The sequence below is a fragment of the Phytophthora ramorum genome (assembly GCF_020800215.1).
Source record: "Phytophthora ramorum isolate Pr-102 chromosome Unknown Phyram_PR-102_s0010, whole genome shotgun sequence".
Classification (NCBI taxonomy): domain Eukaryota; phylum Oomycota; class Peronosporomycetes; order Peronosporales; family Peronosporaceae; genus Phytophthora; species Phytophthora ramorum.
The window spans coordinates 330,313-351,578 of record NW_027150656.1 but is presented as its reverse complement, the minus strand read 5'-3'; the positions used below and the strand labels follow the sequence as shown (position 1 = coordinate 351,578).

At 55.6% G+C, this 21,266-nt stretch overlaps 8 protein-coding genes across 8 annotated transcripts; 5 read left to right on the top strand and 3 right to left on the bottom strand.

Moving 5' to 3' along the window:
- Positions 1 to 2: 2 nt before the first annotated feature.
- KRP23_10498 (uncharacterized protein) lies at positions 3 to 2,319 on the bottom strand (the record flags this gene model as incomplete). Its single annotated transcript, XM_067880956.1, has 4 exons — positions 3 to 1,728; positions 1,805 to 2,024; positions 2,101 to 2,195; positions 2,264 to 2,319. 4 exons carry the CDS (start codon positions 2,317 to 2,319, stop codon positions 3 to 5), a joined length of 2,097 nt encoding a protein of 698 aa, XP_067741246.1.
- Positions 2,320 to 2,678: 359 nt separating this feature from the next.
- KRP23_10497 (Histone-lysine N-methyltransferase EZH1) lies at positions 2,679 to 5,939 on the bottom strand (the record flags this gene model as incomplete). Its single annotated transcript, XM_067880955.1, has 3 exons — positions 2,679 to 3,197; positions 4,149 to 5,065; positions 5,141 to 5,939. The coding sequence occupies 3 exons, from the start codon at positions 5,937 to 5,939 to the stop codon at positions 2,679 to 2,681; spliced, it is 2,235 nt and encodes a 744-aa protein (XP_067741245.1).
- A 130-nt stretch (positions 5,940 to 6,069) lies between these two features.
- KRP23_10496 (putative protein phosphatase 2C 80) lies at positions 6,070 to 7,219 on the top strand (the record flags this gene model as incomplete). Its single annotated transcript, XM_067880953.1, has 5 exons — positions 6,070 to 6,288; positions 6,343 to 6,502; positions 6,569 to 6,741; positions 6,826 to 6,896; positions 6,967 to 7,219. 5 exons carry the CDS (start codon positions 6,070 to 6,072, stop codon positions 7,217 to 7,219), a joined length of 876 nt encoding a protein of 291 aa, XP_067741244.1.
- A 383-nt stretch (positions 7,220 to 7,602) lies between these two features.
- Positions 7,603 to 8,280, bottom strand: KRP23_10495 (Temptin; the record flags this gene model as incomplete). The annotated part of the gene is made up of 1 exon (XM_067880952.1): positions 7,603 to 8,280. The coding sequence occupies one exon, from the start codon at positions 8,278 to 8,280 to the stop codon at positions 7,603 to 7,605; it is 678 nt and encodes a 225-aa protein (XP_067741243.1).
- Positions 8,281 to 9,977: 1,697 nt separating this feature from the next.
- KRP23_10494 (Temptin) lies at positions 9,978 to 10,655 on the top strand (the record flags this gene model as incomplete). Its single annotated transcript, XM_067880951.1, has 1 exon — positions 9,978 to 10,655. The coding sequence occupies one exon, from the start codon at positions 9,978 to 9,980 to the stop codon at positions 10,653 to 10,655; it is 678 nt and encodes a 225-aa protein (XP_067741242.1).
- A 1,227-nt stretch (positions 10,656 to 11,882) lies between these two features.
- KRP23_10493 (uncharacterized protein) lies at positions 11,883 to 12,670 on the top strand (the record flags this gene model as incomplete). Its single annotated transcript, XM_067880950.1, has 2 exons — positions 11,883 to 12,069; positions 12,156 to 12,670. 2 exons carry the CDS (start codon positions 11,883 to 11,885, stop codon positions 12,668 to 12,670), a joined length of 702 nt encoding a protein of 233 aa, XP_067741241.1.
- Positions 12,671 to 13,202: 532 nt separating this feature from the next.
- Positions 13,203 to 13,652, top strand: KRP23_10492 (300 kDa antigen; the record flags this gene model as incomplete). The annotated part of the gene is made up of 1 exon (XM_067880949.1): positions 13,203 to 13,652. One exon carries the CDS (start codon positions 13,203 to 13,205, stop codon positions 13,650 to 13,652), a length of 450 nt encoding a protein of 149 aa, XP_067741240.1.
- A 1,175-nt stretch (positions 13,653 to 14,827) lies between these two features.
- KRP23_10491 (Temptin) lies at positions 14,828 to 18,186 on the top strand (the record flags this gene model as incomplete). The annotated part of the gene is made up of 5 exons (XM_067880948.1): positions 14,828 to 15,105; positions 15,225 to 15,524; positions 15,714 to 16,424; positions 16,488 to 16,758; positions 17,722 to 18,186. The coding sequence occupies 5 exons, from the start codon at positions 14,828 to 14,830 to the stop codon at positions 18,184 to 18,186; spliced, it is 2,025 nt and encodes a 674-aa protein (XP_067741239.1).
- Between the last annotated feature and the right edge of the window lie 3,080 nt (positions 18,187 to 21,266).

Below are 21,266 nucleotides of genomic sequence, written 5' to 3'. Positions count from 1 at the left end.
CGTTACCAGTCTGACTCAAAATCTTCGTCGCTGTAGCGATCGCCGGATCGGTCAGTGTTTGAAGCTCCCTTCACACCACTGCTGCCCTCGTGCTCCATCTCGTAGTTATTGTCTTCATCTCCATCATCCAACTCGGCATCATCATCGTCATACTGTTTCCACGGGTCAGCGGTGTCTGTGTTTGGCGTTACCACCGGTGGAGACAAGCTGCTAGGATCAGCACCAGGTCTTTCAGTAACTTGGGCCTCGGCCAGAGCAACGGCAACATTGCTCGTGATGTCTTTAGCCGGCGTCTGGTTCGAAGATGAAAGTGCAGCATCACTGCCTCTTGTCTTCTCCTGTGTGTTACAAGCTTCACCTTCGTGGACCATGCGCCCATTGCCCACGTTTTCGTCAGAAGAGCTGGTTCTGGGTGAAGCCTCGCGACTTGAAATACGACCAGAAGATATCGACTCGCGTAGCTTGGTAACGATGCTTACGCTTGAGCTTGCGGAGGTTGGTGGAGTCGTGGTCGAGTTGCGAGCCTGCGTCTGATTGGACGGCTTCGTGTGAATTATGCCTCCAGCAAGCGAAAGACCGGATCCAGACATCTTGGTGTCGGTCCTCCCCACGCGATAGCTTTTAGAAGATACAGGTGCATCGAGATCTGCGAGTTGGTAGTCTGGGTCCACCGGACCTCCGAGTTCCTTGAGCATCTGCAGCGCCTCACGATGCTCAGCCTTCAAATCTGAGAGTGATACACCGCTGTGCACTATCATCTCTTTCTTCGCCCTGGGTGGTGCCCTTACAATCGCAGTTCTGGAAGACGCCTTTCGAGATGCAGTTCCTGAGACCTGGTTCCCCATAACACGCTTGGAGCTCGACGATCCACTGTTCATATCTGTCGAGGTACGTGCAGCTGGAGTCGGCCGCTTCTTCAACGGACCCTTCTCGTTTGAAGAGGCCTCTCCAGCTTTTTTGGTGTCTGAAAGGCCACTGGACGCGGCACGAATAGCACTCTTCTTGCCTTGATCACTTCTATCGGAAGATTTCGATCCGGCACCAGCTACTTGCTCTGCTGGTTGCTGCTCATTGTGCTGCCGGTCAGAGCCTTGTTTCTCTCGATTTGACTTCATTATCCGCTTCAACTCTTCAAACTTCTTCGCTAGCGAAAAGTTCAGCGGTGGTACGACGGGATCACCACCATCGAGAACTTCGTTGTTACCCAGCTCACGGGTAACTTGCGGAGAGCTTGCAACCGGTGATTGATGCGGCGAGTTGTTGTCACTTCCAAGCTCGTGCTCAAGGAAATCCAAAGCATTCCGATCGGCCGACGAAGGCACGATATCCAGGCGCCGTGGTGCGTAGAGGTTTGAGTCACTTTGAGTAGCTGACATACTACGTTTAGTCTCATCGACGTCCAGCAGCTTTGATAACGACGAGGTCGTCGTCATCGAAGCTGGAGCTGACCCACTGTTCCCTGCAGGCTGCAGCTTCGGCTCCGGCCGAGTCGACAACCGATCACGTTTAGTTCTACCACTGGGAATAGATGGAAGTCGATGGTTTTCTCTGGACGGGGGGTATTCACTTCCAGATCGCGCTCGGAGAGGTCCGGACCGGGGTTTCTCTGAGGTGCCTTGAATTACCTGGCGATACTTGGCGTCGTGCTCCGTGAAAGCCTCGATCGTTGAGGCTGGATGGAAGAGTCCGTCGGCAGCTGCGTTTAGACTGAACTCGTCAAACATAGATCTGCATTTCAATGCGAATAAGGTAAGTAGATCATCGATGTGGGTAGCGATTGATACAAGTCATGCATCTGGCTTACATGTTGTTGGGGCAGGACGAAAGAGATGGCACAGGAAACGCATCATGGCGAATTGTGTCGAGGCAGCAGGACTCATCGTCACTTGGCAACTGAGGCACCGATTTTATCCGGCCGCTATCTTGGCTGTGGAGTTCATGCGAGTCGTTGTTGTTACAGTTGTTCTGGTGATTGTCGTCCTCACAGCTCACATGTCTTGCTGAGTCGGGAGCCCTTTTCTTCTCTGCGGGGCATAGCCACAAAGTGCATCAATACACACCGCACCTTCCAGTAACGAAGCTAACACCAGACAAACAGACTTCGTAGTTTGTTCTCGGCAGCTGGATGCAGTTGATTCGAAAGCGTAGACTTAACACTCGTCAACCGCTTTTTCCGCGTGACTTCCGCTTTCGCCCTGCAGTGAACCAAGTAGCAACATTAGTATTATTGTTTCCACAGTCCTCTGCTCGATGCTGTCAATACATCATCCTGGACGAGAGCAGCGAGTTCTTCTTCGGATCTCCCCAGTTGAATTCCATCGCACAGGCTTCCACACTCCAATTCCACGAGCCACTTTCGACGTGGAGCAGCGGGCGTTGTCACCACCCTATTCCGAATAGACCGACCACAACTGCTCCTCTAAACATAGAGGGTGAGACTTCGTCACAACGGAAAAATGGCTCGAATGAAGTCGAACCAAACCTCACCGCCACTCGAGGTCTACATGTACCCGAATTCGGTCTATTTTCTCGAGTTTTTGTTTCTCCAAAACTTGATGAAAGTTACACGACTATTCTAGAGTGAACAGTGTAGACAAATTGTACCAGGCAGACATTAACACGGCAAGAGTCGAAAACGAATAGCACCTGCTTTGGCGCTACGGGGATTATCCAGCGCTTCACGATTGGATGTCCTCTTTTACTTCGATCAAACTTTCTTTGGTCTCGTCCTCCTCTTCGATTGGAGGGGCATCCTTTCCGGATCCAATGCGGGCCTGGCTCCAGTCCGGAATGACGCCACTGTATCCGTAGTCGAAAAACAACTCTTCTCCAGCTGAAAGATCCTGCTTGGCGTAGATGCCGATGCGGTGGTCGCCGTTGACAAGCATGATACGGGCAAAACACTTGGGGTCTTTCGAGTCGTGGTTCGCAAACTTACTCTTGTTACCCTTGCGATTAGCATCCACGACTGAGTCTTCAGTCAGATCGAACAGGAAGCTGATAGTTGTTTTGTCGTAGACGTTGCCTCGGCGTTCAGCTTCGTCTTGCGAAAGCAAGGACCCTGTGTACTCGTACATGAATTCCCCCTTTTTCACATTTTCCATGGCGAATGCTCCCCACCCGTGAGTTTTTGAGGCTGCGACACCAATTTTCCGCATCTGACCGCGCAGAATATTGACGTTCCCGCAAATTTTGAGCTGTGCGGCAGTTTTCGCGCTGCTCTTTTCATCAGCTACGACGACTGGAAGCTCACATGCTCCGCAAGAGGAACACAAATCAGGATCACATTCCCTCGAGGCGAAATAGCATGGACACTCTGGTGTTTGACACTGACCCACCTCACAGTGACACCCAGGAAAACGATTGGAACAATCCGGAGAGCAGCCACATGCCTTCTCGCAATAGTGATCGCGACGCATACACGAACATTGCGCCGAGTCACAGGAGCCTCCGTCGTGATTGCAGGGAACATACTCATGATTCGCACCACGGTCCTTCATTCGCTGGGAGCGCGTGCGGCGTAAATGCTCATAGCTGTTTCCCAGAACACCATTACTTCTTTCGCGGTTTCGGCCATAAACACCACTTCGAATCAAGTTAATATCACGAAGGTCATCCGTAGCTTGATCATTGCGCTGGTTCAGGAGTGCTGCCACGTCAGAGCAGGTTCGTGTGGTGAGCAACATCGCTAGGAGACATGGGTTGGGACCAACACATTTCTCTAATTTGTTCAGCAAAACGATTTCTGAATCATTCCACGGCTTTTCCTGCTGTGAAGTATCAAATCCGTTGATTTGATCAGCACTGATTGTACCAGAGACGGGTTTTGAGCAATACGGTCCACAGCGAGCTTCAGCAGACAGAAGTTCCAGCCTTTTATCCTGAGTAAGCGCTTGATAAACACTGTTGTAGCCAAGGTATTCTGACACGTCTGTTGTCTTGGTCCTGGACACCTTCTTAGTGGGAAAGCGAGTAGCATTCAGCTTCGACGAGGCCTTTGTGCTTGCAGCGGTTTGAGCACGAAGTGATCTTCGCATCGACTCGCGCGCGGGATCATTATCAGTATCAGGATCGCATTCAGTGCTAGCAGTGGGCGCCAGTTCCAACATTGGCTCCGCTTCAGGGCTCTGATCATCATCCATTAGTACATCCGTGTCTTCAACAGAATCCTCCGCCTGTTCTTCCGCCATTAGCTCTTCCTCAACACGACGCCAAAGCTTGGAGGAAGCCTTCACTGACGGATACTTCGGGTCAACGCGCACCACTGGAACGGGTTGTTCACGACCGTGATTTCGACAGCTGTACATACAGCAGCGGCGGCAAAAGAAGTCCTGGTACTTCATAGCCACGTCTCTGTATTGCTTCGATGGAGCGTCTCGCATACCCAAATCTCCATTCTCCTCGAGGAGGTTCCATACCACATGCGATGGCACCGGCTGCAAGCGGTCACGCAGGTGTGCTCCTGATCGTATTGAGTTGCATTCATCCAGAAGACTGCTTAGCGCTTGCTTCCTGTGCGCTGAAATTCCATCGCTGCTCTTTAGAGCTTCCAATTCGTGTAGACGCCTCGTATACAGTTGCTCTCTAGTGACACGCTCGAGGATACCGGAATAATGTGCGAACGGTTGTGCAAAAGCTCCACTTCGTTGGAGCGCCTCAAAGACTGTCTGATCGCCTCCACAACTGGCCACCACATATCGCAATACGTACTCGTTGATTTCGTCATCCATTCCTACAAGGGTATCCTTGCAACGCTCCGTGCTGCTGACCTGTGGGCCCTTCGCCTTGGACTTGCTTCCAGCGCTAAAATACGGAACGAAACGAATAATAGGGTCATCCTCGACACGATGCGTTCCCCGCGCCAGCATGCACGTCGTGGAGCGTGGGATCGGCGCTATTTTGCTGAGATACGTCACCGATCCGGGGCAAATGTCCCCGGCATGACCAGACTCGGTTCGTCCAACCGCGTAGTGGGGCTGGTCTTCGCCGTCCGTCGTGAACTCAGCGTTTCGGAGCATTCTCCGCGCAGCAACCTTTTCCAACTTCGAAATCTGGAGAGGCAGTCCTGTCGTCCGGTCAAAAACCACGCGAAACATTAGTGCAAAGCGAAAAAAAAACATAGCTATCAAAACTCTCGCACCTGTGATCGTGGACGCCTGCGCTCGAGCTACCGGGCGTTCTTCTAGGTACGCCGCCACCTGCTGCCGAGTGTTTGCAATCACCACCTTGACGCGCGCCGCGTGGCCCTGCTTCACAAGCGGCGTGGCTTCGTCTATCAGAGCCCGCACTGTGTCCTCCATCTGTGCGGAGTCGCGCGCCTCGGCCAGGGACCCGGACGTCAGCGTCAGCGGCTTGGGGCGCAGGAAGTGCGTCAACACTTTGCACTTGCTCTGGAGATCGGCGTGGAAATCGTCGAGAGGCGCGTCCAGCTGCAGCGCGTACGGCGGCAACGCGTCGTCTCTGGTGGGCAGCAGGTTGGGCGGCGCACTGTCAAACTTGATGTTCCGCCACGCCGTTGAGTGCAGCGACGCGTCCTGAATGGCGTCCTCGTCCCGCGCGAAGCGCCGCTTTAGGACGAGCTCCTCATCCAGTGCGACGAGGGCCACGCCGCTCCGGAGCGGCAGTTGCGGCCCGCCGTCGGGCGAGCGCGGGCTCAAGTTGCGGCGCATCTTCTGGCGCTGACTGCGGCGCTCCTCAGCGCGCTTCTGCTTGGAGCGCTGGGCGGGTGAGTCGGCTGTCTCGCCCTTGCGCAACGGCCGGCTCTTCTCGTAGTGCTCTATCTCGCGCGTCTGCGCCAGCACGTCCGAGAAGAGCACGCGGCTTTCGATCTTGCGGTGCGTGCGGCGCGCGGATGGCTCCTCGTCCAGCTCCTGCTCCTGGGCGCGGCGCTTGCGGGACGCCGACGCGCCGTCCTCCGTCACGTCGACCACGTCCCTCATGCTCCGCTAATAGATCCCCGACTGAAGGCCAATCAACTGGGCGGGAAAGAAATGTGAAGGACAAAAATTGACGGCCCGCGGTGCGACTTTCGTTAAGATACCCAATCAGAACGGAGGAAAGTTAACCGTTATGCCGCTGTTGTCGAGGATGGCGCTAAGGTTGGTACGGGGAGGACCCACGCGGCGCTGGCTGAGCGTGAAGCGGCAGACGCGCGCGGCGCTGAGGTTACAGTCGGGTGCGTGCGGGCTGCCGCACCCGCAGAAGCGCTCCACGGGCGGGGAGGATGCCTGGTTCATCTGCGGGGACACAGTGGGCGTGGCGGACGGAGTTGGCGGATGGGCGCGCAAGGTTAGAGGTTCGAAACGAGCTGGTTATTTGCAGCTGGTTAACCTGTTATGGCAGGGAATCGACTCGGGAGAGTACTCGCGCACGCTCATGAGCTCGGCCCAGCGGACGGTGCGCGCAGCGGACAAGACGCCGACGCCGCTGCAGGTGCTCACAGTGGCACATCGCAGTGCGCAGTGTCCGGGGAGCTCCACCGCGTGTATTGTGCAGCTGGACGGTGGGAATAACAGACTGTCTTGCTTGGGCTAAGGACTAAAAGTTGCTGCTGTCTTATTTGGCGCAGAATTATTGTTGCGGGCGATCAATTTGGGGGACTCGGGTTTTTTGCAATGTCGGTTGCTGCCAGATCCGGAGGAAGTGGGAGCTACGAAGTGGCAGGTCATCCACGACACGCCGAACCAGTGCCACTACTTTAACTGTCCCTATCAACTGGGTTTCGGAGCCAACGGTGACACGGTATGTGTGTTGACATTTTGGGGTTACAGTTTTTGGTGTTAAAGGATGTCTCGCCTCCCGATTTGCGTATTTCTGCAATTGCAGCCCGAGATGGGGGAAGTGTATGAGCTCGAGACCCAAGAAGGCGACCTGATTGTGCTGGGTACCGACGGACTGTACGTTAGTCACTCTGGCGCGCAATTTGTGGGCAGACACTTACACGTTATTGTATCCATTTTTTGGCAGCTTTGACAACTTGTTCCCGGAACAGATTGCAAGCCTCTTGGACACGGTATTGCCGTCCACGCCTGAGCTCGACCAGCACAGCATGGAGAAAGTGGCGTCTTGCATTGCTCACACGGCCCACAAGGCCGCGAAGGGCACCAAAACGAAGACCCCGTTCGCACTGGCAGCACAACAGGCAGGCTACGAGTATCTCGGCGGAAAGATGGATGACATCACTGTCGTAACGAGCTTGGTGACGTCTGACGGGGCTTAAGATGGAGTGCCAAGGTGATACATACATAGCACGAACCAAGTTACGACTGATCCGACACAGGATATAGAAACGATTGTAGCAACCGCACTGAGCGAGCCATGGTAAAGGGAGATAAAGGAAATATAGTTCGCCTGAACGTAACATGTTATCTGCTGGGCCTGGTGCCAAGATTCGTGTGCTCAGGCATTTCGGAAACCCATTTTCAGCGATCACTTGTCATGAAACGGCCAGTATTATTCAAGCATGATGCAAAATGTAAGAAGGTGTATGGTGGTTCGTCATTTCGCGGAAATTCTTACTCTCGGCAAAACCTCAATGACCCGGTGTTTCCTTCAACATCACACTCCTGCATGGTGCACTAGCACTCGGCATCGCTTCTCACCTTAGTTGCTCGCCCGGAGCGCACGCGTCGCAGCGAGGTCGCTGACGCATTTCTCAGCACCGCTCGTAGTCGAGTCAGCCGTGGAGTTCGAAGCGCCCTCAGAGCTGTGAGCGCTCGCCTCACCCGAGCCGTCTGTCGACTGCGTGGATTCCGTCGACTCGCCAGACTCGGTGGACGCGGCACTCTCGGTCGTCTCCGTTGGCTCGGACGTCGACTCGGAGGTGGGCTCCTCAGTGGTGGTGGTGGTGGTGGTGGTGGTGGAACCCGTGGATTCCGTGGACGAGCCGCACGCATTCGCCCAAAGACTCGAGTCGGACGTCTTGGACGCATCGCCCGGGTGAGAGACACCCGTCGACCAGAGAGGCGTTCCACCCTTGACCCACTCGCAGCACGGGTCGCCGAGCTCCTGGCCGTTCGTCTGGCCATCGCCGTCCGTGTCGGCCTCGCAGAACTCCTTGGTCCACGTGTAGTCGGCCTCAGCAAAAGCATCACCGAAGGCGTTCGTGTCGGAGTCGTCGCCCGTGCCGTCGGGGTGTCCGATCGCCGGCGTGTCGGGGACGTTTCCGCCGTTGGGCATCAGCTTGACATACTTCTTGGAAGCCTCAGCCTCCGAAGCGAACTGCGCAGCCAGCGCAATCGTGAGGACAAGTTGGAGGGCGGTGGGGGTGATGACCTTCATGATGAGTATTGTCGGTGAGGAAGTGTCGCTTGAAGTGGTCAAGCGTGGCTGAGTAAGCTGGTGTTGCTTGGAGGCGGTGTTTTGCGAAGTGAGGTCTGGAGTGGCCTTCTCGGCGAGATCGAGCGACTGCTGCCGGAGCACCTACGTGGGGAGTTGAGCCGCCGCTGAGCTCACCCTCGAGCTGTCTGAAAGTGCGATTCGGGTGGTGCGCTTCAAGCGGTAGCGCTATTTAGCAGGGAGTGCAGTAGTGTACAGCTTTCGTTGGCGATTTGGTGAGTTGCGTAAGTTTGTGTGCGGCGCATTGGTTTCGGGTAAGTCTGCGGATTTCCCCCCTGCTGTTAGCTCATTTGTAGTGCGACACCCAGTGTTTCGGCTCCTGTTGAGTTTGGAAGCCAGGCTCGATCGATCGACACTCGCTCCGGTGGTGCACGTGCCATCGTCAGAAAATGAAAAGCATATCATCTTTGGATACCTCCTCTCCAAAGCAACTGCGTGAGTAACGATAACTTGGCGTCTCAGGTCTTCTGTCCTATTAATAGTGCGACTTCGGCGCTTTGCGTTTTGGTGGTCTTCCATCCGAAAATACTGGCAGGACGAAGAAAGCGCTCAGACATTGCATGCGTTGGTCGGACTTATAGTATTATAATGGTTCATTTGGATTATAGTATACTCGTAGATGGTGCTAATGTACGAGCTTCGTGTCGCCGATTCTGGTTGCAACAACGGCAACCAAAGGGATGGTACTCGTCTCAGACTGCATGTATTGCAACATTAACTTAGTTGTCATCAGAAGAAACGATTAGCTGGTCAGTGGCACTCCAAATAAGCCTCAAAACGCACCAATCCTCGCACACGGCACGCGCACGGCGAAATTGATTGCAAGGGGGCACGCGTTTGTCCAGTTCATATCACCCACATCACTTCACATATAACGAGCACGAGCACCAGAACAAGTTAAGCAAAGCACAACCCGTGATACGAAGATCCCGTGAGGTGGTTCGACTGAACTTGCTAACCTATACGAACATTTTTGTTAGGTCAACTTGCGATAGCCGCAAAAAGAGTTCGCACAGTCTCGCAAACGCATTCTAAACACTCGATTTGGAAACCACTGATTCAACTAGCCCCTGCTGTGCCACCAAAACGTAAAGCGCCGGAGTCGCACTAGGACAGAAGACCTGAGACGCCAAGTTATCGTTACTCACGCCGTTGCTTTGGAGAGGAAGTATCCAAAGATGATATGCTTTTCATTTTCTGACGATGGCACGTGCACCACCGGAGCGAGTGTCGATCGATCGAGCCTGGCTTCCAAACTCAACAGGAGCCGAAACACTGGGTGTCGCACTACAAATGAGCTAACAGCAGGGGGGAAATCCGCAGACTTACCCGAAACCAATGCGCCGCACACAAACTTACGCAACTCACCAAATCGCCAACGAAAGCTGTACACTACTGCACTCCCTGCTAAATAGCGCTACCGCTTGAAGCGCACCAACCGAATCGCACTTTCAGACAGCTCGAGGGTGAGCTCAGCGGCGGCTCAACTCCCCACGTAGGTGCTCCGGCAGCAGCCGCTCGATCTCGCCGAGAAGGCCACTCCAGACCTCACTTCGCAAAACACCGCCTCCAAGCAACACCAGCTTACTCAGCCACGCTTAACCACTTCAAGCGACACTTCCTCACCGACAATACTCATCATGAAGGTCATCACCCCCACCGCCCTCCAACTTGTCCTCACGATTGCGCTGGCTGCGCAGTTCGCTTCGGAGGCTGAGGCTTCCAAGAAGTATGTCAAGCTGATGCCCAACGGCGGAAACGTCCCCGACACGCCGGCGATCGGACACCCCGACGGCACGGGCGACGACTCCGACACGAACGCCTTCGGTGATGCTTTTGCTGAGGCCGACTACACGTGGACCAAGGAGTTCTGCGAGGCCGACACGGACGGCGATGGCCAGACGAACGGCCAGGAGCTCGGCGACCCGTGCTGCGAGTGGGTCAAGGGTGGAACGCCTCTCTGGTCGACGGGTGTCTCTCACCCGGGCGATGCGTCCAAGACGTCCGACTCGAGTCTTTGGGCGAATGCGTGCGGCTCGTCCACGGAATCCACGGGTTCCACCACCACCACCACCACCACCACCACTGAGGAGCCCACCTCCGAGTCGACGTCCGAGCCAACGGAGACGACCGAGAGTGCCGCGTCCACCGAGTCTGGCGAGTCGACGGAATCCACGCAGTCGACAGACGGCTCGGGTGAGGCGAGCGCTCACAGCTCTGAGGGCGCTTCGAACTCCACGGCTGACTCGACTACGAGCGGTGCTGAGAAATGCGTCAGCGACCTCGCTGCGACGCGTGCGCTCCGGGCGAGCAACTAAGGTGAGAAGCGATGCCGAGTGCTAGTGCACCATGCAGGAGTGTGATGTTGAAGGAAACACCGGGTCATTGAGGTTTTGCCGAGAGTAAGAATTTCCGCGAAATGACGAACCACCATACACCTTCTTACATTTTGCATTTCAACTGGTCCAATACCGGTACATGTATTACAGTTAACGTAATGGATTATCGACGTTAGATTTCCGAGATGGTGATTTCATGAGTACAACTTGTGGCATCAGGGCCAGCATATCAGACAACGATCTTGTTGGCGTGGAGAGTGCTGAGCTCTCTACACTGCATAAGTGATTACGTGGGACCGTCAGCGAAATCTCAAATGTTGCTACTTCAAACGCGTTTACATGTTAAACCATATTGCAGTTGACAATCATGGAAGTCCACGCGTGCCACGATTGGCAGGTGCAACTTTTGTCTGGACGTGTCGGGATCGCAAGTAGTAGATACCGACAATATCTTTCTGATGCACAAGCACCAACACATTTAAGGATCTCAGTCAAGTTTTACTGTTCGGACGCAGAAAAATATCAGTGCTTGGGGGAATGAGTTTAACTGAAAGCTGAAGGGCATGGAAGTACAAAGAGTGCCACCAGCTAGCATGTAAACAGAGCGTTTTGGTGTTCGGACACAACATACTACATGGAAGCTTACTCGAAACCTGGCGGCAACTCATCGTTACTCACGCTGGCCCAGCTCAAGGTATCCGAATTATGGCAGCATAGTATGCTTTTCATCGCGTTGCCAAGGCAAGTTCACTTTCGACGGGTTTGGTCGTTTATACCATCGAACGACCTTCAAGCTTCGCCTCGCAGACAGAGCACCAGTGGCAAATGCGGTTTACAGTTGCACACCGGCACGAATGATTCGCCACCACTGGCACTACAACGTTTCCACCAGAGCTCGGACTCAGTTCAGCTGCAAGTGAGCTTCGAGTGATCATTCAAGCGTCGAGGCTCGTGCTCACAGCACACCATGCATTGTGCAGCCAGTAGGCGCGCATGCACCACCCGAACCGCAATCTCTTTGTGATACGAAGGAAGACTCCACAATGGACGGATCGGAGTTGGGGCTACAACCGCGCGCCGTTTGTTGAACAGCCTTGAGTCTCATCAAGCTCACTTCTCAAAACACCACCTCCAGGCCACACCGGCTTACCTGACCACGCTTCAACGCTAGCGACACCGGCAACAACAGCACCAGCAAGGCCAGAAATGAAGATCGTCATCCCCAGCGCTCTCCTCCTCGCAGGATCGATCGCCTTCGTCCAGGAGTTGATCTCGCAAGTGGAGGCGTCAAGAAGATATGTGGCGATGCTTCCCAATGGTGCCAACGTGACCGGATACCGAGCCATTGGACACCCGGACGGAACGGGACGGTCGGCCGCCGTGAACAACTTCGGTAGGGACTTCGCCCGAGTGGGGTATGCGTGGACGAAAGAGTTCTGCATGAACGACACCGACGGTGATGGGCAAACGAATGGCCAGGAGCTCGGCGACCCGTGCTGCCAGTGGAACAGGACGTCAAATCCTGTGGTGCTCTGGACGATCGGTGTCTCGCACCCCGACAATGCGTCGCTGGTCTCGGACTCAAAGTTGTGGGCGAACGTGGTGTGCAACACATCGACCGCTGCGCCGACCACCGCCCCGAACGTGACTACCCTCCCCAGTACGACGAGTCCACCCACCACCACGACTGCTCCTACAACGACAAGCCCACCAGCTACGACCAGTCCCCCAGTGACTACCAGTCCTCCAATGACTACGAGTCCTCCGACTACGACCAGTCCTCCGGTAACGACCAATCCCCCAGTGACTACGAGTCCCCCAGTGACTACCAGTCCTCCGGTGACGACCACACCTCCGGCGACAACCAGTCCCCCTGTTACGACGCATCCCCCGACGACCACAAGTCCTCCGGTGACAACGAGTCCTCCGGCAACGACCAGTCCGCCGGCGACTACGACTCCTCCGGTAACGACAAGCCCTCCGGTGACTACTAGTCCTCCAGCTACGACCAGTCCCCCAGTGACTACCAATCCCCCAACAACCACGAGTCCTCCGGTGAGTACGAGTCCCCCAACTACGACCAGTCCTCCGGTAACGACCAATCCCCCAACAACCACGAGTCCTCCGGTGAGTACCAGCCCGCCAGTAACGACAAGTCCTCCGGTGGCTACCAGCCCTCCGGTGACAACTAGTCCTCCGGTAACGACAAGCCCTCCAGCTACGACCAGTCCTCCGGTGACAACCACACCTCCGGCGACAACCAGTCCCCCTGTTACGACGCGTCCCCCGATGACTACGACTCCTCCGGTAACGACAAGCCCTCCGGTGACAACTAGTCCTTCGGTGACTACGTCTCCTCCGACGACAACCACACCTCCGGCGACAACCAGTCCCCCTGTTACGACGCGTCCCCCGACGACCACAAGTCCTCCGGTGACTACCAGTCCTCCTGCTACGAGCACTCCGGTGACTACTAGTCCCCCAGTGACGACGGCTCCACCCGTTACGACCAGCCCTCCGGTGACCATGGCCCCGCCGAGCACCACGCGCTCCCCAACGACAACTAGTCCACCGGCTACTAGTCGTCCTCCCATCACCACGAGTCCCCCCTCATCGACCCGCCCACCAACTACTACACGCCCTCCGGCTACAACCCGTCCACCGACTACTACTCGTCCCCCCACCACGACGACTCCGCCGAGCACGACTCGTCCTCCGACTACGACTCGCCCCCCGGCCACCACTCGTCCACCTACGACGACGCGTCCTCCGACCAAGACATCGAAGCCAACTGCGAAACCTAGCAACCAGTACAACCAGTACTATCAGCACAAGCCGACGCGCCACTACAAGCCGACGCACCACTACAAGCCGACGCACCACTACAAGCCGACGCACCACTACAAGCCGACGCGTCACTACAAGCCGAAGCGCCACTACAAGCCGAAACGCCACAACCACCGCGCGTATGCGTAGGCTGCTCAAACGCGGTAAAGTGCCCATCCGGCCCTTCCTTTGGCGCAGATGAAGCGCGATTGAAGTGCCCCCCGGAACACCTTCGATGAATTGATGAGTTGCATTTTAGGTTTCTGCCACTGATGTGTCGGGCAGTGAGAAGTCTTGCCACATGAAAGCCTGAATACCAGTTTTTGTTTTGCTTTTTAAAATCACCCATTCCCCGACGTCAGAGGGTACGCCAAGGCTGAGATCTAGAGCCGACGCGTGAATGTCAGCTATTGTTCTCATGTGATGAACTGTCGTGTGTTGACAAAGTGTAAAACACTACATGTTGCGAAGGGAGCTGGCGTCGCGCCCGAGGATTTCTTGGCGTGGTGTATGGATCAGAAGTGAGAGCTGCTGCCCGGTCCAGACACAAGTATAACCTAAAGCTCTGTCCTGCAACTTGTACGGACTTTAGCATTGTTATCATAAACCCACATCCGCAGCCAATTCGAAGGTGTTGCATGGTGATAGCTTAGCCCTTTCGGACTCTGTAGGCAAAGAACCTATAGGACACCCTTCGGGGAATAATGGGTTAAAACCACCCGTATTACATTCACGCACAAATTGCCCCCCCCCCCCCCCCCCCCCCCCACACACACACGCAAACTCGCAGAAAAGAAATCATTGTATGCACATCGAACTGAGATGTTAACAAAAATGAGTTAGGAAAGCGCGTGCCTCCTCGCAACCATCTTGTTGCACGCGTGTCACGAGCCAAGGCACTCGTATATTCGTACGCCCCCGGACATCTCGGAGCCTCTCCACTAACTCATCGGCAGTATTGCTGAACTTTGAAGGCGGTAAGACCACCAAAATGGTACTATGTACTACGCTTTGACGGTGCAACACAACATTAGTCACGCAGCGTATTTGCATGATACATGTATTGTTTCCCAGATCGAACTGCAAGTGACTATAGCACGCAGGGATAACTGAACCGAGCCGTTGGGGCTGGGCAACAACCCCACGTAGTTGCGAAACCAGTAGTATCATTATTGAAAAGCAATTGCTGTTGTGCAAGAGGGAGAAAGGTAGTGGCCAAACCTTCTGAGCTCACTCCTCGAAACCCCACCTCCAAGCAACACCAGCGTACTCCAAACCCACGCGACAACTACACCATCAGCAAGACTCGACCAGTGAATGGAGTCATGAAGATACTTCGGTTTGTCCCAGTTGCATTGGCTGCACTTTCAGCCTCCGAAATTGAGGCCAAAAGCAGCTATGTGGCTAGGATTCCCAACGGGGCCAACGTGCCCGGCGTGCCAGCGATCGGGCACACGGATGGAACGGGTGCATCGTCCGCTACAAACGCTTTCGGAAAAGCATTTAACAGTGTTGGAAAACAGTGGACCAAGACGCTGTGTATGGCCGATAGCGATGGCGACGGTCAGACAAATGGACAAGAACTTGGAGACCCGTGTTGCGAGTGGGTTCTAACTACGAACCCTGTCGTGCGTTGGTCCACTGGTGTATCACATCCAAGCGACGCCACAAAGACTTCCAACCCCAATTTATGGGCAAACATTCAATGTAACACAACAGTAGCCCCAACAACGACTCCTCCGGTAACGACAAGCCCTCCAGCTACGACCAGTCCTCCAGCTACGACAAGGCCTCCGGTGACTACCAGCCCTCCGGTGACAACGAGTCCTCCAGCTACGACCAGTCCTCCGGTGACTACCAGCCCTCCGACGACAACCACACCTCCGGCGACTACCAGCCCTCCGGTGTCAACGGCTCCTCCAGTAACGACAAGTCCTCCGGTGACAACGAGTCCTCCAGCTACGACCAGTCCTCCGGTGACGACAAGTCCTCCAGTAACGACAAGTCCTCCGGTGACAACTAGTCCTCCGGTAACGACAAGCCCTCCAGCTACGACCAGCCCTCCGACGACAACCACACCTCCGGCGACTACCAGCCCTCCGGTGTCAACGGCTCCTCCAGTAACGACAAGCCCCCCGGCAACGACAAGTCCTCCAGTAACGACAAGTCCTCCGGTGACAACTAGTCCTCCGGTAACGACAAGCCCTCCAGCTACGACCAGCCCTCCGACGACAACCACACCTCCGGCGACTACCAGCCCTCCGGTGTCAACGGCTCCTCCAGTAACGACAAGTCCTCCGGTAACGACAAGCCCTCCAGCTACGACCAGTCCTCCGGTGACTACCAGCCCTCCGACGACAACCCCACCTCCGGTAACGACAAGTCCTCCGGTAACGACAAGCCCTCCAGCTACGACCAGCCCTCCGGTGACAACCACACCTCCGGCGACTACCAGCCCTCCGGTGTCAACGGCTCCTCCAGTAACGACAAGTCCTCCGGTAACGACAAGCCCTCCAGCTACGACAAGCCCTCCAGCTACGACCAGTCCTCCGGTGACTACCAGCCCTCCGACGACAACCCCACCTCCGGTAACGACAAGTCCTCCGGTAACGACAAGCCCTCCAGCTACGACCAGCCCTCCGGTAACGACAAGTCCTCCGGTGACAACGAGTCCTCCAGCTACGACCAGTCCTCCGGTGACTACAAGCCCTCCGACGACAACCACACCTCCGGTAACAACAAGTCCTCCGGTGTCATCGGCTCCTCCAGTAACGACAAGTCCTCCGGTGACAACGAGTCCTCCAGCTACGACCAGTCCTCCGGTGACTACCAGCCCTCCGACGACAACCACACCTCCGGTAACGACAAGTCCTCCGGTGTCAACGGCTCCTCCAGTAACGACAAGCCCCCCGGCAACGACAAGTCCTCCGGTAACGACAAGTCCTCCGGTGACAACTAGTCCTCCGGTAACGACAAGCCCTCCAGCTACGACCAGCCCTCCGACGACAACCACACCTCCGGCGACTACCAGCCCTCCGGTGTCAACGGCTCCTCCAGTAACGACAAGTCCTCCGGTAACGACAAGCCCTCCAGCTACGACCAGTCCTCCGGTGACTACCAGCCCTCCGACGACAACCCCACCTCCGGTAACGACAAGTCCTCCGGTAACGACAAGCCCTCCAGCTACGACCAGCCCTCCGGTGACTACCAGCCCTCCGACGACAACCACACCTCCGGCGACTACCAGCCCTCCGGTGTCAACGGCTCCTCCAGTAACGACAAGCCCCCCGGCAACGACAAGTCCTCCGGCGACAACTAGTCCTCCGGTAACGACAAGTCCTCCGGTGACAACTAGTCCTCCGGTAACGACAAGCCCTCCAGCTACGACCAGTCCTCCGGTGACTACCAGCCCTCCGACGACAACCACACCTCCGGTAACGACAAGTCCTCCGGTGTCATCGGCTCCTCCAGTAACGACAAGCCCCCCGGCAACGACAAGTCCTCCGGTAACGACAAGTCCTCCGGTAACGACAAGTCCTCCGGCGACAACTAGTCCTCCGGTAACGACAAGTCCTCCGGTGACAACGAGTCCTCCGGTGACTACCAGCCCTCCGACGACAACCACACCTCCGGTAACGACAAGTCCTCCGGTGTCATCGGCTCCTCCAGTAACGACAAGCCCCCCGGCAACGACAAGTCCTCCGGTAACGACAAGTCCTCCGGTAACGACAAGTCCTCCGGCGACAACTAGTCCTCCGGTAACGACAAGTCCTCCGGTGACAACGAGTCCTCCGGTGGCTACCAGCCCTCCGACGACAACCACACCTCCGGTAACGACAAGTCCACCGGTGTCATCGGCTCCTCCAGTAACGACAAGCCCCCCGGCAACGACAAGTCCTCCGGTAACGACAAGTCCTCCGGTAACGACAAGTCCTCCGGCGACAACTAGTCCTCCGGTAACGACAAGCCCTCCAGCTACGACCAGTCCTCCGGTGACTACCAGCCCTCCGGTGACAACCACACCTCCGGCGACTACCAGCCCTCCGGTGTCAACGGCTCCTCCAGTAACGACAAGCCCCCCGGCAACGACAAGTCCTCCGGTAACGACAAGTCCTCCGGTAACGACAAGTCCTCCGGCGACAACTAGTCCTCCGGTAACGACAAGCCCTCCGGTGACTACCAGCCCTCCGGTGACAACCACACCTCCGGCGACTACCAGCCCTCCGGTGTCAACGGCTCCTCCAGTAACGACAAGCCCCCCGGCAACGACAAGTCCTCCGGTAACGACAAGTCCTCCGGTGACAACGAGTCCTCCGGTAACGACAAGTCCTCCGGTGACAACGAGTCCTCCGGTAACGACAAGCCCTCCAGCTACGACCAGCCCTCCGACGACCACAAGTCCTCCGGTGACAACGAGTCCTCCGGTAACGACAAGTCCTCCGGTGAGTACGAGTCCCCCAACTACGACCAGTCCTCCGGTAACGACCAATCCCCCAACAACCACGAGTCCTCCGGTGAGTACCAGCCCGCCAGTAACGACAAGCCCTCCAGCTACGACCAGTCCTCCGGTGACAACCACACCTCCGGCGACAACCAGTCCCCCTGTTACGACGCGTCCCCCGACGACCACAAGTCCTCCGGTGACTACCAGTCCTCCTGCTACGAGCACTCCGGTGACTACTAGTCCCCCAGTGACGACGGCTCCACCCGTTACGACCAGCCCTCCGGTGACCATGGCCCCACCGAGCACCACGCGCTCCCCAACGACAACTAGTCCACCGGCTACTAGTCATCCTCCCATCACCACGAGTCCCCCCTCATCGACCCGCCCACCAACTACTACACGTCCTCCGGCTACAACCCGTCCACCGACTACTACTCGTCCCCCCACCACGACTCGTCCCCCCACCACGACTCGCCCCCCGGCCACCACTCGTCCACCTACGACGACGCGTCCTCCGACCAAGACATCGAAGCCAACTGCGAAACCTAGTAACCAGTACAACCAGTACTATCAGCACAAGCCGACGCGCCACTACAAGCCGACGCACCACTACAAGCCGACGCGTCACTACAAGCCGAAGCGCCACTACAAGCCGAAGCGCCACTACAAGCGCAGCCAATCCTACGCGTAGGTTGCTCAGCTGAGATGCGGAGAGCGGTAAAAACTCCCATATCGATAGTATCAGAATACTCTCTGCGAAATCAGACGAATTGAAGCGCAGCTACGACAGTCTTCGGGTCAAGCCAGAATAGACCCTACTCGTTTCTCTGTTTCTTTTCCGGAAAACCACGCGTTGGTCACCTGCATGAGATTTTTGATGGTAGCACGTTGTTGAATGGGTGCCTCATTGTTTCTCCAGAGAACCAAATGTAACACTGCACCATTTTCGAGCCGCCCTGCAACACCGGCGAGACAGTAACTCTTCAAGTTATTAAACGCACATCTATTAGTACGACATGGACCTTAAACGAAGCCTCTCAATGCCACTACGACTAACTTCACGCGGGTGTGGATTTGGGTTGCTATTGCTATTTAGTAACGAAATCCTATCAAATGGAGACTTTTGATCAATGGAGCATGCCAACGCGCACGCAGCATGCAACTGCAATAAATAATGTTCATTGCGAGCCTTCCACTTACCACGGATCTAGCAACTTACGTGTGCAGGAAGCATCCCGCAATTTACGACCCAAAGACTCAGCAACAGCCCCCAGGCATTATTCGGAATGATTAGGCCTAAAGGGTTTGCAAAAGTGGATTTTAAGTTTAAAGAAACAAGTTAAACCTCAACTGGAGCGATTCCCGCAGGCGTTTGGGACGTCTAAAAGTGAGTTTGAGACGGTGTCTCAAACGTTTGGGAATCGCGGACCACCCGCAGCAACTTTGAAAAGGACCGTCTCTCTGAATTCCGCACTCGCAGCGACGAAGCTGGAAGTGGGAACGCGGTGCTTCTACTCTCGCTCGCCTTAGCCACGGAAGGCATGGAGTAGAAGCAGAAGCATCAGCGCGGACCTAACTACTTGACTAGAGTTGACCTTCACTTACAGCCACACCTTGAGAGGCGATTTACATGTATGCATAATGTGGGGAGTGAAACAGCTTAATCATGTCTTCATGCGCAGAGCCCGCCATCTTTTCGTCTAAGTTATCATCCTATTCTACGCTCTCTGCAGTCGCGCACGAAGGCTGGACAACTTGGGTCTTCAGAAGAGCGGCCACGTGCACCGATGAATATGTAGTTCTCCGTGCCAGGTAGTCTGCCACCGTGGCGAAGAGTGCGGGACTGGTTGTTGCGCGCAAATGATTCGGAAATATACGTTTCCAAAGTATTTAGGGATGGATTTTTTAAAATATAAGTTATAGTAGTCTGGTCGGTCCCAGACTTTATCTGGGGAGGGCGTGCTAAAGAGAAGTGCCGACCCCGCAGTTCGGGCAGATGGAAGCTTCTAGAAGCTTCAACAGCTACCGTACAGCCGCTTACTTATATTCATGTAAAGTTACTATACCATACTAAACCTCAATGTCAGCACAACTGTTTCTGATTGGCTAACACTCACCCTTCCTTCTGGCTCTGGCTTTAGCATTTCCGCATTGAGCTCGCTACGCGCCGTCACTGCTGCTGAGGATTCGTCTGACCCTCCTGGCTCACATCTCTTACCGGGCGGCCTGATTCTTGAGTGCTTGGATAAGTCTCTCGGTTGCCGTTGTCCTCTACCGGCAATGCCTCGTGCTGGAATGGCATCACCTCCTCGAGACGCTACAGACCCTGCTGTGCCTGCCTCGCTACCTGGTACGTCTCCTGCTCAACTGGCACTTTCCCATGCACTTGTAACCTCACCTTTGGTTGTTCTTGATGAAGTTGGCGACCGGACTCGGATCTCGACGCCAATGACGCCGCGCTTTGACCTGCCTTGCTTCGCAACAGTGCTGTACCCATCTCGGATCCAAGCTCAACTTCCTTGTCGGTTCTCGTCGGTCCTCTCGCCCGCCGCTCTGCTTGATCTGCCCGCTGTCGGTTCAGCGTCGCTGTTATGTCACGGAAACTCACCGCAGACCAGTGTGCCCCCTCCAACGTCGCTTGGTAAACTCATACGCAATGTCCTGGAGGGGGCCTCGGATTCAGGCACAGACTCAGAATCAGACGTAACTGGTACAGTCCTAAATGCTTTCGAAACTGGTACACTGGCGATTGAGACTGGTTTATTCGATGACAGCGACGATGAGGATAACCTTGCGCGTACGTAGCGCTCTCGCTTGCGCCGCGGTGATAAGACGTCGCATTGGCACCCGCCGCTACCTGGTCCTCCTGAACTGCACCCATCCACGAGGCACCGCAACTGCTACGGCCCGGACGCACCATGGGATTACGGCGCTCTGGCCCCCCTCTCGCGCTTGATCTACACTCAAGGGGAAACACAGCACCGTTGCTACTTGGTCCATTGGAAAGGAAAGACCTTGTAGTTGAGCTGGGTTTGGGCTGAGCAGCAGGACAACGCGACTACACGCTCCATGATGAACCAAGTCGATCATTGGCAAGGTTCAGTACCTCGGACACCTTTACATCCTGGGCGGGGGAGCGCGATGTTGTGTCTGCTGCTGAGACTTGTTTCATGGACGCCCTCAGATCTGCGTTGTACTATCTCGGGCAGCCAAATTTGGTAACCATGGAGACTTGGGATGCGTTTGAGGAAACACGACTTCCTGAGATCCAGTACGGCGTATCGCATAACGATGTCACCGAGATCTTCAAGTTGCTTCAC